The 21,284-nt window shown below is 41.6% G+C and overlaps 1 protein-coding gene across 4 annotated transcripts in view; it reads right to left on the bottom strand.

Moving 5' to 3' along the window:
* Positions 1–21,284, bottom strand: part of KCNQ4 (potassium voltage-gated channel subfamily Q member 4) — a 97,601-nt gene that overhangs the window by 33,533 nt on the left and 42,784 nt on the right. For 3 of the 4 annotated variants that reach the window (XM_053398940.1, XM_053398942.1, XM_053398941.1), the window contains exon 2: positions 1,400–1,490. The exons of the other annotated variant lie outside the window; for it this stretch is intronic. In XM_053398940.1, coding sequence (XP_053254915.1) covers positions 1,400–1,490 — 91 coding nt within the window. The remainder of the gene's footprint in view (positions 1–1,399; positions 1,491–21,284) is intronic. 4 annotated transcript variants of the gene reach the window in all.

The raw sequence follows: 21,284 nt of genomic DNA, 5'->3' as shown, positions 1-21,284 counted from the left end.
GGGAAGCAGAGGATGCTTTTCCAGTCATCAGTGTGGAATAATAATAATAATAATAATAATAATAATAATAATAATAATAATAAATTATTATTTATACCCTGCCCATCTGGCTGGGTTTCCCCAGCCACTCTGAGTGGCTTCCAACAGAAAATTAAAATACAATAATCTATTAAACATTAAAAGCTTCCCTAAACAGGGCTGCCTTCAGATGTCTTCTAAAAGTCTGGTAGTTGTTTTTCTCTTTGACATCTGGTGGGAGGGCGTTCCACAGGGCGGGTGCCACTACCGAGAAGGCCCTCTGCCTGGTTCCCTGTAACTTGGCTTCTCATAGCGAGAGAACTGCTATAAGGCCCTCAGCACTGGACCTCTGGGCAGAATGATGAGGGTGGAGACGCTCCTTCAGGTATACTGGGCCGAGGCCGTTTAAGGCCATTTAGGGAATTAAGGTTCAGTTATTAGGCCAGCCAGCTGCTGTAGGTGGAATGGAGAGGGGCGGCCTCATTTATATATTTGCTTATTGCATTTGCATTCCATGCAAGGAGCGGAAGGTGATGCACATGGTTCTCCCCTGCCTCAATTAATCTTCACAACAACCCTGAGAGGCAGGTTAGCCTATGAGGCAGTGATTGGCCCAAGGTCAACCAGTGAGCTTCTTGGATAAGCGGGGATTCGAACCTTGGTCTCCCAGGTCATAATCAGGCACTCTAACCACTACACCACCCTGGATCTCCTTGGCACCTGCTCCTCCCCACCCTGTTCATTCCTTCCACTGCTGGTTTGCTGAGAGAGGAGGAGAAGGAGAAGCAGCAGCAGCAGAAGGAAAAGAGCCTTCTCAGGACCCCACTGAGACACGACCTTTGGAAGGTGACCAGTGATGCCAACCTCTGATTCCAGAGCCAGTGTGGTGTAGTGGTTAAGAGCGGTGGACTCGTAATCTGGTGAACCGGGTTCACGTCCCCGCTCCTCCACATGCCGCTGCTGGGTGACCTTGGGCTAGTCACACTTCTCTGAAGTCTCTCAGCCCCACTCACCTCACAGAGTGTTTGTTGTGGGGGAGGAAGGGAAAGGAGAATGTTAGCCGCTTTGAGACTCCTTCGGGTAGTGATAAAGCGGGATATCAAATCCAAACTTTTCTGCTTATTCTTCTTCCTTTCCTGGGGCAAGCAAACCGAGAATGGTGAGAGGGAGCTGCTACCACCCTCTTGGAGGAAATGGAATGGGGATCCCTAAGTCCCTTACTTACAAACTTGGAGCTGGCCCTATAGCAAAGCCACCTGAAGAGAAAGGATTGCAAGACCAAAGGCAGAGAGAAGGGATTTGCAAGAATGAAGAACAGACTTAAGATGGGCGGACAGGAGAGCAAGACAGATGAGGAGGGGGCCAGAGGAGCCCCCCTTACCAGGATGAAGAGACACTGGTTGGCGAATTTGTGATGCTCTGGGATGGTTGAAAACACAGACAGGACCAGACAGCTGAAGACCAGGAGAAATCTGGAACAACAAGAGGAGGGGGACACAGATTAGCCCGGGCTGGCAATGGCACATACCTCTGACACTGTTCTCTTCCTCTTTCATAGAATCATAGAACTGGAGAGTTGGAATGGACCCCCCCCCAAGGGTGCTCTAGTCCACCCCCTGCAATGCAGGAATTGCAGCTAAAGCATCCCTGACAGATGGCCACCCAACCTCTGTTTAAGAACCTCCAAGGAAGGAGAACCCACCACCTTCCAAGGTAGGCAGTTCCACCGTCAAACAGCTGCTACCGTCAGAAAGTTCAGTCTAAATCAACTCACTGAACTAGTCAGCAGACCCCACAACACATCCTGTACGTACTGTAAGAAAATAAGATACAAGATCAAATAACTCTATGGACAGGGAAAGAAATGCGGCAGTGTTTATTTGGCAAAGATTTTGTAAATAGCTTTGAGGGTTTGGGGTTTTTTTACAATCAAGTGTATAAATCTTATGAAATAAAAAAATAAAATAATCTCCTGGGCTGGTTTTTTTTTTAACTTCTCAAAAAACCCTCTAAATGTACTGTTTTTATTATATTTTACTGTTTTGCTCTGTTTCATCAATAATGTTTTACTGTGCTGATATATTTTTAATCCACCACTGTAAACCACTTTGGGATTTCTAAAAGTTTTTTAAATAAATAAAAAAAAATACAACCATAATATATAAATGTTAAGGAGAAATGAATGGAGACTGGCAAGGCTTCCTTTTTTAAAAGTGTGCATTTAGGTTACATTTATGCCCTGGCTTTCCTCCAAGGATATGAGAGTGGTGTGCCTGGCTCTCCGCCTCCCCACTTTATCCTCTTAGCAACCCTGTGAGGTAGGGCGGGCAGAGGGAGCTTCATGATGGAGAGGGTTGTTTGAACCCTCGCTTTCCCCCTCCGCAGGTTGTAGTCTAACCACTACACCACAGAGCAAGGGTGAGGTCTTCTTTGGACTGGCCTATGGAGAGGGATCGTAGCTCAGGTTCCTTACCCAACGCCTACAATTAAAAGGGTCAGGTGGCGGAGGCACTGGCGGAGGAACGGGAATGGGGAGGGAGTGGACTGCCCCTGGCACCACTATTCTGGTAGGGTGCATTGCGGCAGCCCCCCTGGACACACGCCGTGTACCCCTGCACACGCTGGGTGCCACGCCCCCATGGACTGCGTGTCATGCCCCTGCAGGCAGCACGTCACACCCCCAGGATGTGTGTCACACCCCCATGGGTGGCATGCCACGCCCCTGGGATGCATGTCATGCCCCTGGGGGGCACCAGCCATGCCCCCGCCTGCTCTCTGCCCCTGGTAGCAGAGCATGCAGCTTCGCCACTGGGCAAAAGGAAGCAGGGAGGCCCCTTTTAGCCTATTCAATTTAGCCAATCCTTTCTTTGGAAAAGGAGGGCATGGGCTCACCAGGGAGCAGTGGAGCCCCAAAGCAGGCCATGCTCAAACAGGGATGGACATAACTCACACTGGAGCTGCCATGTTTGAGAGCGGGAGAGGACATTTGGCGCTTGGCCATCTCTTGGTCCAGCCAGGCTTGGAGTCTGATCAAACACAGACCAGGTGGAAACTTGGAAGTGGAAGCATTCTCAGCAACCCTCTCCTCAGAAGGACTTCTCGCCCATGGAAGACAGCTGGAGTTTCCACCTCAGACACCAACAATTTAGAGAACCCTCAAGAACTCGCCACCAGTGCATCTGACCAAGCTGCAGGTGGGAGGCATGGCCCGTAGGTGGCAGCATGGAGCAGCTGATGGAGCCTGGGATGTCTCGGAAACCAGAGCTAGAGGCACAACACTTTTTTGCTGCAAAATCTGGGGGCTGAGCCATTGAACCTCCTAGCCACACACGCACCCCAAACGCCAATCCTATCTTAGTTTATTGAAGCCTCTCAGCTTCTTTTAAGAGAAATGAAGACGGAGACTTGAATTTGCAAGCTTGAAAAGTTTTCTTCTGTCAGCAGGAGGTGCCACTTTGGAGCGATCTTCCTGCAATAGTAAAATCTCCCTGCAAGTAGAAGGCTAGCACATCAGGGGGGAGACGTTTTAGCCCACACCACCTTCTGGGCTAAGCTTTCTAAGTGCAGGGATGTTTAACCAGGGAAGTGTTCTAATATGCGATCCTTGCCCAGCACTCTACCACCTTAGAACTTTATCACTTCCCCTCCCTTTATGTGCAAACCAAGTCCAAGACATGGCTACATCAGAGAAGAGAGACAAATACCTAATGACCAGCAGAAATCTCTGTTGCATCCAGCAAACAACCTCACAGATTTTTAAAGGCTTTTTTTGGAGGTGAGGAGTGGTAGCTTAGTGGTAGAGCTTTGCATACAAGAAGGTTCCAGGTTTGATTTTTGGCACCTCTCAGTGGGGTTGGGAAAGAGCCCCATCTGAAACACTGGAGAGTTGCTGCCAGTCAGTGTAGATAATATTGAGCTGGCTGGACCAATAGTCTGACTCAGGCAGCTTCCTACATTCCTAAGTTTCTAGCCTACAAAGATAAGTTAGTCTGGGAGCAATGCAGGGTAAAATCTCCAAAACTGGTGAGTGTCTCAGTAGGAATTCCAGCAGTTGTGGAGGCTGGCACCAGAGCTCATTGCTTTTTCCCATGAGTAAGAGGAAAAAGAGCAAGAGAATGAAATATCTTCAAATGCCCATAATTGAGCTCTCGTTTCTTAAGGTGAAATACCGGTATGCTGTAAAGTTTGCTTGCCTCTTCCTTGCTTGCAAGACTTTGCCCCTTTGAAAAATGACAAATAAATGAACGAGAGCTTCACCTATTTAACTAGAAGAAAATCAGAAGAAAAAGCTGTATCCTTAACTTACTACATTATGCAGACATTTTAGCGGCATTGTAACTTCCTTGTTCAGAAGGCTAAAGCTCTAGGGTTGCTCAGGGAAAACCCACTGCCAGCAAGCTCAGGACAGACAAAAGGGAATGCTTATTCACACAACACACAATCCAGGTGGAATTCATCGTTACAGGGTGTGGAATAAGCTACCAGCATACGTGACAATAAAGAGGAGGGTCCCGAGGGCCAGGCAGAGAGGTCTTGGGGGCCACTTTTGGTTCCTGAGCCTGAGGGGCCCCTCCCCACTCAATTCAGCCACAGGGAGCCAAACCCTTCTGGTTGATCCATTTCCCAGCTATCCAAGGGGAAGCAACAAAACCATTTTTACACATTGTCTTTCTTTCCCAAACAGCAACCAGGGAAAATGCTGATCTCAAACAAGCAGAACAAGAGACGCACACAGCCTGTAATATTCTGAGCACTATCAGAGTTGAGCCAGAATTTTAAATATTTAATCACTTATAAAAAGAAAAAAGGGGGGGGACTTTGTAGCCATTCTCTGGGGACTGGTGAAAGGAAGCACTTTTGTGGTGACAAGGGGCTCAGAATCCCATTATTGCACTAATAACTGGCATGACCAGCAAAGTTTTTTTGGGGAGGAGGGATCAGTCATGGCCCCTGAGGTCACAGCTGTGAATAAAGCCAGCACTCCATGGAGTGTGGCAGCTATTCGCCATGCATGTCTTTCTGAATCATGCCATATTTGCTCTTGGAGAGACCTGCACTCTTTCATCTATTCAGAATTTCCCCATTAAGCTCAAAGCCTTCTTGGTCAGTTTCTCCATCAGTTCTCTGCCGTGCTTCAACCTCAAGCTTCTAGTCCTTATGGCAAGTCGGCAGTAGACTCACAGACCAAGCTGCTCACCAGCCATGCACAAACAGTCCAGCAGAAGCATGACAAGTCTTTTATTTTCGGCTGCCTGCCTGAGACTAGGGTGGGTGGGGAAATACAGCCGTGTCCAGCCAGGAGGCCACAATACAAACCTGATTGGTGGGTCACACGTAGAACACTCTACAAAGGAAGCTTAAGGCCCCCTGGCCAGGGGCTGCTGTGCTGAGGCGCAATTTAAACCCTGGGTCCCAGTTTCATGGCAAGTTTTGTCCGTGCAGCATGCAAGGTAAACTTACGTGGAAAAGGACTCCACTCAAGAACAGCGCTTGGCATTTACTAAACTCACAAGTAAACCTTAGCTATCTAGGAATACAAGGCAAAGCCCCTGGGTCTGACAGTATGTACACACACTCCCCCTTGGCCTTGCAAGAGTGGATTCTCTCACTAGCTGAACCCAGGGTTTGGAATTCTTCACGTGGATGGTAAGTATTTCTCTTTGGCTATGCTTTTGCCCGCCAGACTGATGTCTCTTCCATACCCTCCAATATTTCTCCAATGAAAGGGACATCTTCTATTATTATTATTATTATTATTATTATTATTATTATTATTATTATTATTATATTTCTACCCCACCCATCTGACTGGGTTGCCTCAGCCACTCTCAGCGGCTTCCACCATATATATAAAAAATAATAAAACATCAAACATTAAAAAAACTTCCCTATACAGGGCTGCCTTTAGATGGCTCGGGGGTCAGATAACTCCATAACCTCCAGAAATTTCTCCAGTGAAAATAGGGAAGTCCTAAGGAAAAGTGGGACATTACAGGATCAAATCAGAAACCAGGATGGCTTCTGCAAATCTGAGACCGTCCCTGGAAAATAGGGACACTTCGAGACATGGGCGTAGCCAAAGTAGGGCAGGGAGGGGCAGCTGCCCCCCATCAAGAAAAATAAAGAAAAATACATAGCAAACTGAGGTTCTGCCCTCAACAAAAGGCCTGCCCCATAACAAAAATCCTGGCTACGCCCATGCTTGGAAGGTCTGCTCTTCTGTCCCCGATGTGCAGTTTTATTGCTGGGCAGCTCTTAGTTCTTTTAGCTGGCTGCTGTTCTTGCAGTCTCTCTCTCTCATGGGTGGGTGGTTATTTCCTTCTTGTTTTTTTCCGCTGCTTTGGGTACTTTTTGAAGACAAAGCAGGATATAGGTTGCAAAACAAGCCAACAGCATTAAACTACACAGAGCACCAGAGGCATCCTTTTGGTTCCAAACAAATGATCTATAAGCGCAAGAGCAAGGGTAGGCAACCTAAGACTCGTGGGCTGGATGCAGCCCAATCGCCTTCTCAATCCAGCCCGCGGATGGTCCGGGAATCAGCCTGTTTTTACATGAGTAGAATGTGTGCTTTTATTTAAAATGCATCTCTGGGTTATTTGTGGGCATAGGAATTTGTTCATTCCCCCCCCCAAAAAAATATAGTCCGGCCCCCCACATGGTCTGAGGGACGATAGACCAGCCCATGGCTGAAAAAGGTTGCTGACCCCTGCACAAGAGTCTCCCAAGCACTTCACAGGTAGCTTCAGATGGATCAAGTTTATTTCTATTAAAAAACAACAACAACCCAATATCATTCACACACAATTTCCGACAACTCTGCTACAGAGGACAGGTTAAGTACAATCAGCAAAGTTTGGAAGTAAAACTTTTGCAGGCTGGGGGCAGAAAAGCCAGCTGTGTGCTTCAAATTTGACCATATTTCTAAGTCTTTTTTCACTTCTGTCCAACACTTCTCATAGTTATCTTTAAATAAGTTTAAGTTCTTAGCAGTCATATTAACCCCCAGGTATTTTACTTTCTTAACTAATGTTAAACCTGTCTCCTTCTGAAACCTCTCTTTCTCAATCGGTGTTAAATTTTTCTCAAGAACTTTAGTTTTTAACTTGTTCAACTTAAATCCTGCCACCTGACCAAATTCTTGAATCAGTTCTAATACTCTTTTCGTACTAGATTCTGGCTCCTGTAATGTCAAAACTAAGTCATCTGCAAAAGCTTTCAGTTTGTATTGTTTGGCTCCGACCTGTATACCTTTAATCAGACGGTCCCTTCTGATCATATTTAGCATAACCTCCAGGACCGAAATAAAAAGCAATGGGGAAATTGGGCAGCCTTGTCGTGTCCCTTTCTCTATCTTAAATTCCTCTGTCACCACATTGTTAACTATTAGTTTAGCCTTTTGTTCTGAATAAATTGCACTTATTTGAAGCTTTCCTTGTTGGGTTGAATTGCAGCTATAAAGATGAATGTATTGCCAAGAATGTTTTTTTTTTTTAAAATATATTTTATTAGTTTTTCCATACAATTATTTCACATTAACAAATTGTAATACATTTCCAATTTTTTGACTTCCTTCAGCTTCTCTGAGAATCATTCGAATTCTAATTTTTTGATACACATTTCCCAATTTCTATATTACCTTTATGCTTACCCCCATCTTATATTCTGCTTTTTTGCAATATTTCTTAATCTATTACAGAGCTTCTTTAAATGCCACTAACGTTATTTCGTTATCACTTATACATTCCCAATAATCTGTTAATTTTTTCCAATCCTCGATGAAACTTTGATCTCGCTGATATCTAATCTTCCCTGTCAGTTTATCAAGTTCTGCATAGTCCATCAGCTTTGTTCTCCATTCCTCCAACGTTGGTATTTGTTCTTGTTTCCAATTCTGGGCCAATAATATTCTTGCTGCTGTCACTGCATACAGGAAAATTTTGTAGTCCTTTCTATTTATTTCATTTCCTATTATTCCTAAAAGAAAAGCCTCTGGTTTTTTAACAAATGTATATTTCAACATTTTTTTCAGCTCGTTATATATCATCTCCCAGAAGCTTTTCACTTTCTTACATTCCCACCACATATGAAAAAATGTACCGTCCTTTTCTTTACATTTCCAACATTTCTTACATGTTTTGTACATTTTTGCTAATTTTACTGGTGTAATGTACCATCTATATATCATTTTCATAACATTTTCCTTTAATGCAGTGCATGCAGTAAATTTAATACCGTCCTTCCAAAGTTTTGTCCAATCATCAAATTGTATATTATGTCCAATATCCCTGGCCCATTTTATCATAACTGATTTAACTTCTTCATCTTTTGTATGCCATTCCAACAATATTTTGTACATTTTGGATAAGTTTTTATGTTCATTGTTTATTATTTCTATTTGAAATCTAGAATCTTTTTCTATATATCCGTATTCTTGGAGGTCTTTCTTAAACATTTCATTTGTTTGAAAATAATGTAACCAATCATACATAAATTCTTTCACTTCTTCATAAGGTTTCATTTTCCATTTCCCCCCTTCTTTAATAATCAAATTTCCATATGTGATCCAATTCTTTCTCATATTAGTTTTTTTAACAGCCATAACCTCTAATGGCGACAGCCAGTGTGGAGTTTTTGTTTCCAGTAGGTTTTTATACCGCTCCCATATTTCTATTAATGATCCTCTGAAGATGTGATTTCCAAAACCTCTATGGATTTTCTTCTTTCCAACCCATAGGTACGCGTGCCATCCAAATCTATTGTCAAATCCTTCTAAGTCCAACAGTTCTGTATTTTCTAATTTTATCCATTCCTTTAACCAACAGAGACCTGAGGCTTCATAATACAGTTTCAAGTCTGGCAAGGCAAAGCCTCCTCTTTCTTTTGCATCAGTTAATAACTTATATTGAATTCTTGGCTTCTTTCCTTGCCAGATATATCTTGAGATTATTCTTTGCCAATCTTTAAAAACCCCAGTCCCCTTGATTATCGGAATTGTTTGATATAGAAACAGTAGTTTTGGTAGCACGCTCATTTTTATCGTTGATATCCTTCCCCAGAATGATAATTTCATTCGTCCCCACGTGTCCAAGTCTTTTTTTATCCCATTCCACACTGGTATGTAATTATTCTGATATAAATCTATATTCTTGGGGGTTATCCATATGCCTAAATATTTCACTTTTTTCACCACTTCTATACCTGCTTGCTGCTGTATCTCTTCAATTTTATCTGAGTCCATGTTCTTAACAATTATTTTAGTTTTTTTCTTATTCAATATAAATCCTGCCACTTGACCAAATCTCTCTATCTCTATAAGTATATTTTTCATACTTTCTAAAGGGTCTTCTACCGTTATAACCAGATCATCGGCAAAGGCTTTCACTTTATACTCATTCCGGCCTACTTCAACCCCTTTTATTGCCTCATTTTCCCTTATTGATTTTAGAAAGACCTCCAGTACCATGATGAATAGCAATGGTGAAAGTGGACACCCTTGTCGTGTACCTTTAGATATCCCAATTTCCTCAGTAACCACATTATTTACAATTAATTTAGCTTTCTGCTCCGTATATATTGCTTTGATTCCATTGAGAAATTCCACCCCTACTTCCATATATTCTAAACTTTTCAGCATGAAATCCCAAGATATGTTGTCAAAGGCCTTTTCCGCATCAACAAATATTAACATCGCTTGTTTCTCATTTCTGGCAGTCAAATATTCCAAAATGTTAATTATATTCCTAACATTATCTCTCATCTGTCTGCCAGGTAAGAAACCCGCTTGGTCCTTATGTATAATATCCTTTATTTCTCTTTTCATCCTTTTCGCCAAAATACTCGCAAATATTTTGTAGTCTGTGTTGAGTAGCGAAATAGGCCTATAATTTTTTACTTGTGTTAGGTCAGAATCTTGTTTGGGGATAAATGTGATAAATGCTTCCTTCCATGTTTCCGGGATTTCTTTTTCTTTAAGAATATTATCCATAACTTCTTTTAAAGGCAACGACAGGATGTGTTTCATCTCTTTATAATATCTTGCTGTAAATCCATCCGGTCCTGGAGCTTTCCCTTTCTTAAGTTCTTTTATAGCCTCTTTTATTTCATCTAATTCAATTGGGGTATTCAGCCTTTCTCTTTTTTCTGTCGGGATCTTCTGCACCATTTTTTCTTTTAAATATCTCTCTATTTTCCTCATATTATTCTTTTCTGTTCTTTTATATAAATGTCTGTAAAAGTCCAAGAATCCTTTTCTAATGCCTTTTGGGCTGTCTATTTCTTCTCCCTCCACGATGATTTTATTAACTGTGCTTTGTTCTTTTCTTTTTTTGATTTGCCAAGCTAGCCATTTTCCTGATTTATTCGCCGATTCGAAATTCCTTTGTCTCATTTTTTTTATATTCCATTCCACCTCTTTGTTGATTATCATCGCAAATTGTGCTTGTAACACCTTTATGTTCTGTTTTATTTTCTCATTGTTCGGTTTTTTGACCAATTTTTGTTCATTGTCCATTATTTGTCTTAGGATTTCTTTCTTTCCTTTCTCTCTATTTTTATTTTTGATGGAATTCTGCTGGATAAAGAATCCTCTCATAACCGCCTTGCTAGCGTCCCATACTGTATTGATTTTCGTACCTTTGTTGTAGTTATTAGCAAAATAGTCCGTCAGAGATTTTTGAGCTTTCTCCACAATTTTTTGATCATCTAGAAGGCAATCATTCATTCTCCATCTGAATGTTCTTTCTTCATATCCTTGTAATTCTAGTTTTATTGGACTGTGATCTGATATTACTCTTGGTTGAATTTCTATTTGTTTGATTCTTGGAGTTAACTCATTTGAGACCCAAATTTGGTCAATTCTTGACATTGACTGGTTCGGATCCGAATAAAATGTAAATTGTTTTTCCAGCGGGTGTCTCAATCTCCAAATGTCTATTAAGTTGCAGCTTTTTATCAGTGAAAAAAATGTTTTTGGAAGTTTTCCTTCTTTACTGGTTCCTGCTGCTCTTAGTCTGTCCATTTCCAATGACACCACTCCATTCATATCACCCAGTACAATTATCTTTTGGTCTACATATTCGAACAGCTTTTCTTCCAAATTTCTGAAAAAATCTACCTTATTTCCATTTGGTGCGTAGATCCCGACAATTATTATTTTTTCGCCTTGCCATTTGATCTGTACCGCAATAATTCTTCCTTCTTCATCTTTAAAGATTTGCTGGGCATCAATTTTACTCCTCACGTATATTACCACTCCTCTCTTCTTACTTTTATCAGAAGAAATGAACTCATTCCCTAATCTTCTGTTGATCAAGACTTTTCTGTGTTTTTTTGCCACATGCGTTTCTTGTAAACAAATTATGTCCAAATTTTCCTTTTTTAAATGCTGTTCAATTTTATTCCTTTTTTTTCCTATCATTCATTCCATTAGTATTCCAATTCCAAATTTTTAATGCCATTTTTGCTTCTTAAATTAAATATAATCTTTTTTCCTCTAATTTTATTGTTCCTTTACTTTCCCTTCTTCCTCTTCTTCTTCCTCGTCTTCTCCTTCTTCCTCTTCCTCTTCCTCATCTGTTCTCTTTCTTTTTTTTTTATAATATTTTTATTAAACAATTTTTTATATAACAGAAACAAAACATACATGAACAAACATTCAACAATAATAAAACATAAAACAAGTACCATTTCATAACCCAATTTCTAAACCTTACTTCCTCGACCTCCTCTTACTTCCCGTTTCTGTATTCCAAATTCTTACAGTTATTCAGCGAAATCTTGCCTTATTTTATTATAAATTTATGCTAATCACCCTTATTCTCTTTGTCATAACCATTACTGATAGTAACCATTTGTTTTAATCCAACATCATTCTAACTGTCTCCAATTTTATAATATTTCTTTAAGTAGTCCTTGAACTTTTTCCATTCTTCTTCCGCCGCTTCTCTTCCCTGGTCTCGGATTCTGCTCGTCATCTCTGCCAAGTTCATATAGTCCATCACCTTCATCTGCCATTCTTCCAGTGTGGGTAGATCCTGTGTCTTCCAGTACTTTGCAATAAGTATTCTAGCTGCTGTTGTAGCATACATAAAAAAAGTTGTATCTGTCTTTAACACCTCCTGGCCGACAATACCCAAGAGAAAGGCCTCTGGTTTCTTGGGGAAAGTATATTTAAATACCTTTTTCAGTTCGTTATAAATCATTTCCCAGAATGCCTTAATCTTCGGGCACGTCCACCAGAGGTGAAAGAATGTACCTTCCTTTTCTTTACATTTCCAACATTTATTATCAGGCAAGTGATAGATCTTTGCAAGCTTGACTGGGGTTATGTACCACCTATAAATCATTTTCATTATATTTTCTCTTAAGGCGTTACACGCCGTAAACTTCAACCCGGTGGTCCACAACTTTTCCCAATCAGCAAACATGATGTTATGACCAATGTCCTGAGCCCATTTAATCATACTTGATTTTACCATTTCATCTTGTGTATTCCATTTCAGCAGCAGATCATACATTTTTGACAAATTCTTAGTACTGGATTCTAACAGTTCAGTCTCTAATTTTGATTTTTCCACCTGGAAGCCTATTTTTCTGTCTAGTTTAAACACTTCATTTATTTGGTGATAATGTAACCAATCTCTCACCTTCCCTTTTAATTTTTCAAAACTCTGCAATCTCAGTTTGTCCCCTTCCTTTTCCAAGATTTCCCAATATCTTGGCCATTTCGACTCCATATTTAGCTTTTTAACTGCCTTAGCTTCCATTGGTGATAACCATCTTGGAGTCTTATTTTCCAGCAAGTCCTTATATTTAACCCAGACATTCAGCAGTGCTTTTCTGACAATATGGTTTTTGAAACTTTTATGCGCTTTAACCTTGTCATCTGTTCTCTTTCTTCTCTCCTCTTTTTCTTCACCTGCTCTTGTGACCAGTCCTCCTAATGCCGTTCCTCCTGCAGCTCCTTTTTCTTCATCTTCTTCTGTTCTTAGTTCTTTATATTTTCTCTGGAACTTACTTGTCTCTTCTGGACTGGTCAGTCTATGTTTCTTGCTTTTATAGAAGAATGAAATTCCTTCAGGAAATTCCCATCTAAATTCAATTTTATTTCTCTTGAGGATTTGTACAAATGCTTTGTATGGCTCTCTTCGTTTCAACAATCTTATTGGAATATCTTTAAAAATGATGATGTAATTCCCATCGATGTTTAGCCTTTTTTCTCTATTTTTTTGTAGTATCTGATTCCTCATATCTCTATCTTTGAACGTAATTAGACAATCTCCTGGTACTTTCCGTGTTTTAACTGATTTTACTCTCAATCTGAATGCACTTTGAACTGTCTTTGCAAATTCTTCCTGCTCCATCTCCAACCATTGTGCCAATTCCTTTATTAATTTCTCCTTGATATTCTCTCCCTGTGTTTCCGGTATTGCTCTCAACCTCAAGTTGCCTTCCCTCTGTCTTAATTCATTCATTGCAATCGAGTCCAGAACTTCCTCCTGAGTCTTATTCATTTCTGACATGTCTGTTTTCATCTTCTCTTCCTCTTTTTTCATATCCTTCATTTCTAATTTTGTTCTTTTCCATCCTTCCTCTAGTTTCTGTGTTCTTTTAGTTACCTCTTTTATTTGCCCTTTAAGTTCATTCACTGTTTCATCAATTTTTTTTATCCATTTTACCAATTCTATTATCCACCTGTTCCAATTTAGTTTCCAAATTTTTTTCACTTTCTTTAATTTCTGCAAACATCTTCAATATTTCCGCTCTAAAATCTGACTCTTGTTTTGACCCTTTCCTGTCCCCTGGGGTTCCTTCCCCGGATTTCTTTATCTTCCCCCAGTCTCAATTTTATACACCAAATAAAGTAATATTCGGATTATTACTATCAAACAATATCACATCAAACAATATCAGACAATATCACATCAATTAACAAATAGTCCTTTCCCCAAGACATTGCCAACATTGCCAAGAATGTTATTTTTGTTCCAATCATTGCAAATTTTGGACAAAATGGACTGTTTCAAGAAGTGGCAGAGAGACATTTCTAGATTTGTCTGGCAGGGCAAGTAGCCCAGAATAAAATTTAAGATATTAACTGATGCAAAGGAAAGAGGCGGATTTGCCCTGCCAGACCTTAAACTTTACTATGAATCAGCAGCATTCTGCTGGTTGAAAGATTGGCTGCTTCTTGAGAACACAGACATTTTGGACTTAGAAGGTTTTAATAATGTTTTTGGGTGGCATGCATACTTGTGGTACGACAAGGTTAAAGCACATAAAGCATTTAAAAACCATATTGTCAGGAAAGCATTGTTTAATGTCTGGATAAGATATAAAGACTTACTTGAAAATAAAACCCCAAGGTGGTTGTCACCGATGGAAGCAAAGGCTCAGAAAAAGCTCAATATGGAGGCCAAATGGCCGAAATATTGGGAAATTTTGGAACAAGAAGGAGACAAACTGAAATTGCAGAGTTTTGAGAAAGTAAAAGATAAAGTGCGAGATTGGCTTCATTATTATCAAATAAGAGAGGCCTATAATTTGGACAAAAAAATTGGCTTCCAGGTGGAAAAATCAAAATTGGAAACAGAACTGTTAGATCCCAAAACTAAGATACTTTCAAAAATGTATAACTTGCTGTTAAAATGGAATACGCAGGATGAAACGGTTAAATCTGCTATGATTAAATGGGCACAAGATGTTGGACATAACATTATGTTTGCTGACTGGGAACAGTTGTGGACCACTGGTATGAAATTTACGGCATGTAATGCCTTAAGAGAGAATATTATGAAAATGATATACAGGTGGTACATGACACCAGTCAAGCTTGCAAAAATATATCATCTGCCCGATAATAAATGTTGGAAATGTAAAGAAAATGAAGGTACATTCTTTCACCTTTGGTGGACGTGCCCAAAGATTAAGGCTTTCTGGGAAATGATCTATAATGAAATGAAAAAGGTATTTAAATATACCTTCCTGAAGAAACCAGAAGCCTTTCTCCTGGGCATAGTCGGCCAATTGGTGCCAAAGAAGGATTGTTGTTTAGTCGTTTAGTCATGTCTGACTCTTCGTGACCCCATGGACCAGAGCACGCCAGGCACTTCTGTCCTCCACTGCCTCCCGCAGTTTGTTCAGACTCATGTTTGTAGCTTTGAAAACACTATCCAACCATCTCGTCTTCTGTCGTCCCCTTCTCCTTGTGCCCTCCATCTTTCCCAACATCAAGGTCTTTTCCAGGGAGTCTTCTCTTCTCATGAGGTGGCCAAAGTATTGGAGCCTCAGCTTCATGATCTGTCCTTCCAGTGAGCACTCAGGGCTGATTTCCTTCAGAATGGAGAGGTTTGATCTTCTTGCAGTCCATGGGACTCTCAAGAGTCTCCTCCAGCACCATAATTCAAAGAAGGATAGAACTTTCTTTATGTATGCAACAATAGCAGCAAGAATACTTATTGCAAAGTATTGGAAGACACAAGATTTACCCACCCTGGAAGAGTGGCAGATGAAGGTGATGGACTATATGGAATTGGCGGAAATGACTGGCAGAATCCGAGACCAGGGAGAAGAGTTGGTGGAAGAAGATTGGAAGAAATTTAAAGACTATTTGCAGAAATATTGTAAAATTAATGAATGTTAAAATGATCCTGGATTGAAATTAAGTGGCATTAGCAACAAAGTTAATAAGAATATGCAAAAATGGATTGATAATGGATGAAAATATACAGTTATAATATGTTAAGATATAGAGTTAAGATAAATGAAAGAGGGTAAGGATTTGCTGAATTGATTATGTAAATGGGAATACAAAAAGGGGAGGTGTGAGGAGGTCAAGGAAACAAGCAAATGAGTTTAAAGATATCAAAAATGGATTGGTTTTTATTTTTTTCTTACCTATTTGCTTTTTGCTTTTTGTATTTTTTGTTTTTTTCTTTTTCCTTTATATTTTTGTATTTTTGTATTTTTTCTTATTTCTTCCTTTTTATATGCTTTTTTTATTCTGTAAATCTTTGTTTTTTGTAAAATCTTAATAAATATTTTATTTTTTAAAAAAGAGAGAGAGAGAGAGAAAAGCCAGCTGTGTGTTTGAATCCTCTCCCAAGTACATATGGGGGGGGCGGATAACAGACAACAAGGAAAGCTAGGGTGAACACTTCTCCACTGCATGCTAGAGTTCTCCATGCAGGGAGATTTCTTCTTGGGATGAGGAGTCAGACTCCTCTACAGCTGCAGGCTGAGATGGCACAGTCCACGAAACACCTTCGCTGCAGGACTCTGCAGGCTGCATGAACTCAGGAGCAGAGTTTGTGTTGTTGGAAACACATGAGAGATACTAAAAGAATAATGAAAACAGCGAGTCCCATCCTTTTGGCCTTTTAGAAAACTTCTCAAGTTGGGCTGAAAAACTGGAGCTTGGGTACAAAAGACACGCAGCAAAGGATGTGAAACTCTCGCCCCGCTGCAGTCCGAGAGCAGGCGCCTGAAATGAGAAACCCGCCGGATCTCAATACTGCCGATTCTGGCGGTTTCTAAAAACTGAATGAATGAAAAGAGAGAAGGAGCAAACAAGACCCAGTTGCCAGCCAAACATATCAATGTCTTCCAATCTCTTCTGAGGAAGGAGGGCTCTGTGGTCACAGAATCCACACTCCTGGGGTGTGTGGGGAGAAGAGATGGCTCATGCTGAAATTTGCCTGGCTTGGCCTCGGGAGGAAGATGTGTCAGACCACAGGGTGAACCAAAGGCTCCCTTCGAGCTTTCTTTTAAAGAGTGCTGCAAGACCCACAGAACCTTTAAGGCTTGCAATGCTTGGCTCAGATCAATGGAAGGATATGTCTCCTGCCACACAGGCTTTACAAAATTCCCTTGCTCCTGCCTCACTCTCTTCCAGCCACAAGCACTGGGCCCTAGCCCTTGCAACTGGCTGGCAGCACAAAGCCCTTGGATTGCCAGTGACAGGGATGAATGTGGAAAACTTGGCCTCCCACTCTGGGTCAATGAACAGTAATGGCTAAAGCCCATTGGTAGGGTGGGAAGCAGGGAACCCAACAGTAGGTGGCACTAGAGCCATTGACAGGCAAAGCTAACTAATTCTGGTTCTGTCCCCCTCCTCCACCCTGCTGTGTTCTGCAAGGGCAACACAGAGACTAAGGAATAAGAGGAAGCTGGGAAGCAGGGCTACCTCTTGGACTGGTTTTAAATAAGAATGGGGGCTGCTTGAGAGTGGAATGAGGTTGGTGGAACTGAACAGATGCCACTGCTTGCTACACTTCATGCTTCTGTTATAGACTGCAGAAACCCCGGGCTGAAGAATAGCTATCTGGAGGTCAGACAGGTGGCTGTCAGAAAAAGAACAGACTTTTTGGTGGTGGCACCCAAATTATGCAACTCCCATTTTTGGGTGCTGCACCAAGTTCATCTTGTTCTGACATGCATATTAACGACTTTAAATGGTACTATGGATCTTTCAATTGCCTTTTATGCTGCCTTTTGTTTGGGCTTTTAATTGTTGGCTCTTGTTTCATCTGCCATTTATATCCGCTGTTTCTACTGCTGCTGTTTTGTCTTTGGTATATTAGCGTTTTACATTGCAAGCTGCGTCAATGCCATTCGATGAACGGTGGAATGTCAGTGCTACATATTAGAAGAAAAACAAAGACACTCCAGACGTGGACTGAGAGTATCATGAGCCACCCAAAGCCCTGGGGTTGGGCTGACACAGTGGCTTGTGACAATCAATAACACTTGCACCTTTTTTGCGCTGAACGGGAGAAAATGTTACCGTTTCGTCTCTGAATCATGGCCAGTTGTTACATCGCAAAGTGACTTTGATCATTACTAATTAGAGGGGTAGAAATCTCCACAGAGAAACATTATACTGTCTGAAAGAACTGTTTCTCTCACCAATGCAGCTATATCCTCCCAAAATGGGCTGATTAAGAGTGTAAACTAAGCTATTTCAAATCTTCCTCCCTTCTTTTATCCAAGCATCCTTAAAAGAAAAAAAGAAGGGGAGGTGGAATTGGCACAATTAGCAAAGAAATGAATAAAAGGGAAAACAAAGATTGCTGAAGACAAAGGAATGGGAACTGTGCAAAAATATTTTTCCCCGATCCAGCAATTCTAAATATGGCACATGGAAAGACTGGCCCACAAGCTTGCGTAACCGCGTGCAGAGACCATCCATCTCCCAGGGCAGCGCACTGCCCCCAAGACCCACAGGCAGAAACACTAGGTACATGCGTGTATGTGACAATTTGACAGCACTTGGTTTAAAGAAACAGGAGGGGGGGACGACTCTCAGCTCCTACAAGTCAGTATGTCAGTTACCAGCTACACTTCGGAATCGTATCAGTTAATGCACAGCCGAGTAGCATTAGAGGACTGTCTCCTCTTGACGGCACCCAGTTGTCCTTTGCTGCTCAACAGGACACGAAAAGATGTTTATTAAATTGTGTTCAATGCAGGGAATGCGTGCAGACAGAAGTTTTCCTCCCTCTCATATAACTTTAGAACTCAAGATCATCTGAGCTCTGAGTACCCCACCCAGGGGTGGGGTAGAGATTCTGGCCTTCCAGATGCTCAAGGATGATACAAGTTCTACTTCAGCAAAATCTGGAGGGTCATAACTTCCCCAGCACTGTGCTATACTAACCAGATACCTGATTATTATTATTTTTTAAGCTAGAGATGCCAAGCAGCTCCGTCCTGCAAGACATGTGGTTTACCAAAGAGTTAAATTGGCAATTAAGGCACAGGAACACAGATAGCTCTCTTATGCCAACTCAGACCATTGAGATCTATACTGTCTACACTGACTGGCAACAGAGAGGAGAAGATATCCAAGACAGGAGAGGAATTGGAGAGGTGAGAGCAAGGAGGTGCATATTAGGAGTAAATAGCTGTTGCATGGATCTCAGGTTTGTTTTGATTATGGGTGAGGGCAGAGGGGCTAAGCCAGGGAGCTTCTGGGTAAGATTCAATCACCAATGAGCAAATTCAGGTTGTGCAAATTCAGATTGTGCAATGGAGCTCTTAAACAACAAATTTCAATCCTCCCTCCCCCAAAGCTGAACTTTTTCCGATAAGGAAAGTGACGGGGAAATGCCTTTGCCTGAAATGATGCTGTCTAATTTGCCCACAAACCAATCAGAATAAATACTCAGCAAACAGCACCTATTGTCTAGCCTCCCTGAAAGCAAATCAGAACAAATGTTCAATAAACAGGTTGTCTGGAAGTGACCCCAGATGATTTGTCGAAGAAGGGTATTTTGAGCTGGGATTTAAAAAGAGGAAGGCAGGCTGGAGAGAGAGAGAGAGAGAGAGGGACAGACAGACAGACAGACAGACAGACAGACAGACAGACAGGGATCATGTATGTGTTTAGGGGATGGAGTTCCAAACATAAAGGGAGGGTAGGCAGAATTAATTTAAGATACTTTCCGTAAATGTGTGTGTTCAAAACAAAACTTCTGAGTGCAGTCATACCTTGTGTTACATTTGTTTCACGCTGCGACTTTTCAGATTACGAACGCGGCAAACCTGGAAGTGTTTACTTCCAGGTTCGCTGCGCGTGCGCAGACGTGATCGGCACACTTCGCACATGCACAGAAGCCCTCTATCATGCTGCGCGCATGCGCAGTAGCGCACTCTACTTACAGACTTTTCGGGGTGCTGTTCGCACTCTGAAACGGATCACGTTCGTAAGTAGAGGTACCACTGTACATGCAATTGACAGTGCTTGTTAAAAGTAAAAAAGAGCAGGATGTCAAGTTCTTTCAAATATTTTTGGATCTGCTGAATATGTTAGCTTGCTGATCTGCAACTGAACTCTTGCAAGATCTCAGCTTTCAGCAATTTAATGGAGATGACCTCTTGCTCAGCTTCAAATCTAGGCAAGGAGTCGAGACAGGTGAGGGTGGGGAGCAGAGCAGAAGCTTAAAAGTGAGTGCACAGTGGTGGGGCAGTAACGTTAGCCCTCTAGGACCCTTGAGTTCTCCATGCAAACCCTTTCCCTAGTTCAGCAGAGAGACGCAGTTCCAAAACAGCTTCTCCAACAAAAGAGACCCGCCAAGATGAATCAATCAACTTGCTAAATATAGCAAGGGGGGGGGAGCCGTGATCACAGACACCCCTCCACCAAGAGAAAGACTGAGCCTGCCCAGGACTGACATTGAGTTTCTCTTCTTTTGTTGCTGATGTGAAGGATTACAGTTGAATCAGCTGTAACAGGAGTCTTTGGGACCTGAAACTAATCCCCAGAAAGCAAGTCAGAGTGTAAAAACCCCTCAAGTGGTGGCTTCCTAGCTTTCCTGATCTCTTCTCTGCCTACTTCTGCACCATCCCATTCCAACCTCAGACAATTTATCCAACCATTGGCAGAAACCCTGACTCGCCTGCAAGAGTGCACTCCCCAGCAACTCTCAGTCGGAGTATTTCGACACTTTAAGCCAATGGTCTGTTCTTTTTCCCACTGTGAGGTCCTTGGGGCAGGAATCTGACCATTGGGGTTATGCTGCAAAGTGCCAGGTACAACAGAAAGGGCTGCATAAAGAATTAAATAATGGCAACACACGCTTTTGGTTGACGGTGCCTCATCTCTCTTCCTCAACCACTCCATCTGAAAGCTAAAATAGAGCAGGGTAACTAACAACTTGGGGAACCTGCAACCTTTGACCTGGATGAGAGCCCCTGCCAGTCCTTCGCCCCAGAGACAGCACAGTGAAATATCTTTAAGAAGCATCCGTGTCTCTCTGCCATCGACAACCGCTCTACCAATATCCATTCTCAACTCAAACCTATTTGCATGCCCAACAACCAGCAAAAATCTGTTAAAGATGCCCATAGCTTAAAAAAAACAAAAACAAACTTGGAGGCAAAATATAAACCAAAACAAAACAGTTCTTCCACTTACATGTCCACCATTTGATGAGCATTGTGTTAGTAACAGAAATCTTCTCTGGCCTCTTTCTACCTAACAGTGTACTGCCTCTGTTCATCATACTGACATGTATCTGGCCATCTGTCATGGATGCTTTAGTTGAGATCCCTGCATTGCAGGGGGTTGGACTAGATGATCCTTGGGGTCACGTCCAACTTTACAGTTCCATGATTCTATCTCACAATCCCCACTATTTCATAAATGAAGCACCTATATGAAGAAGCTAAGCAAATAAAGGTTTTTTTAAAAGGTAAATATGTTTAATCAATTGGGCTAAACATTTCTCTAATTCTGGGGTGGGGGACCTCAGGCCCAGGGGCCA

This window comes from Podarcis raffonei, chromosome 8 (assembly GCF_027172205.1).
Source record: "Podarcis raffonei isolate rPodRaf1 chromosome 8, rPodRaf1.pri, whole genome shotgun sequence".
Lineage (NCBI taxonomy): Eukaryota > Metazoa > Chordata > Lepidosauria > Squamata > Lacertidae > Podarcis > Podarcis raffonei.
Note: the sequence above shows the minus strand (reverse complement) of the source record. Positions and strands in the feature narration are given on the sequence as shown.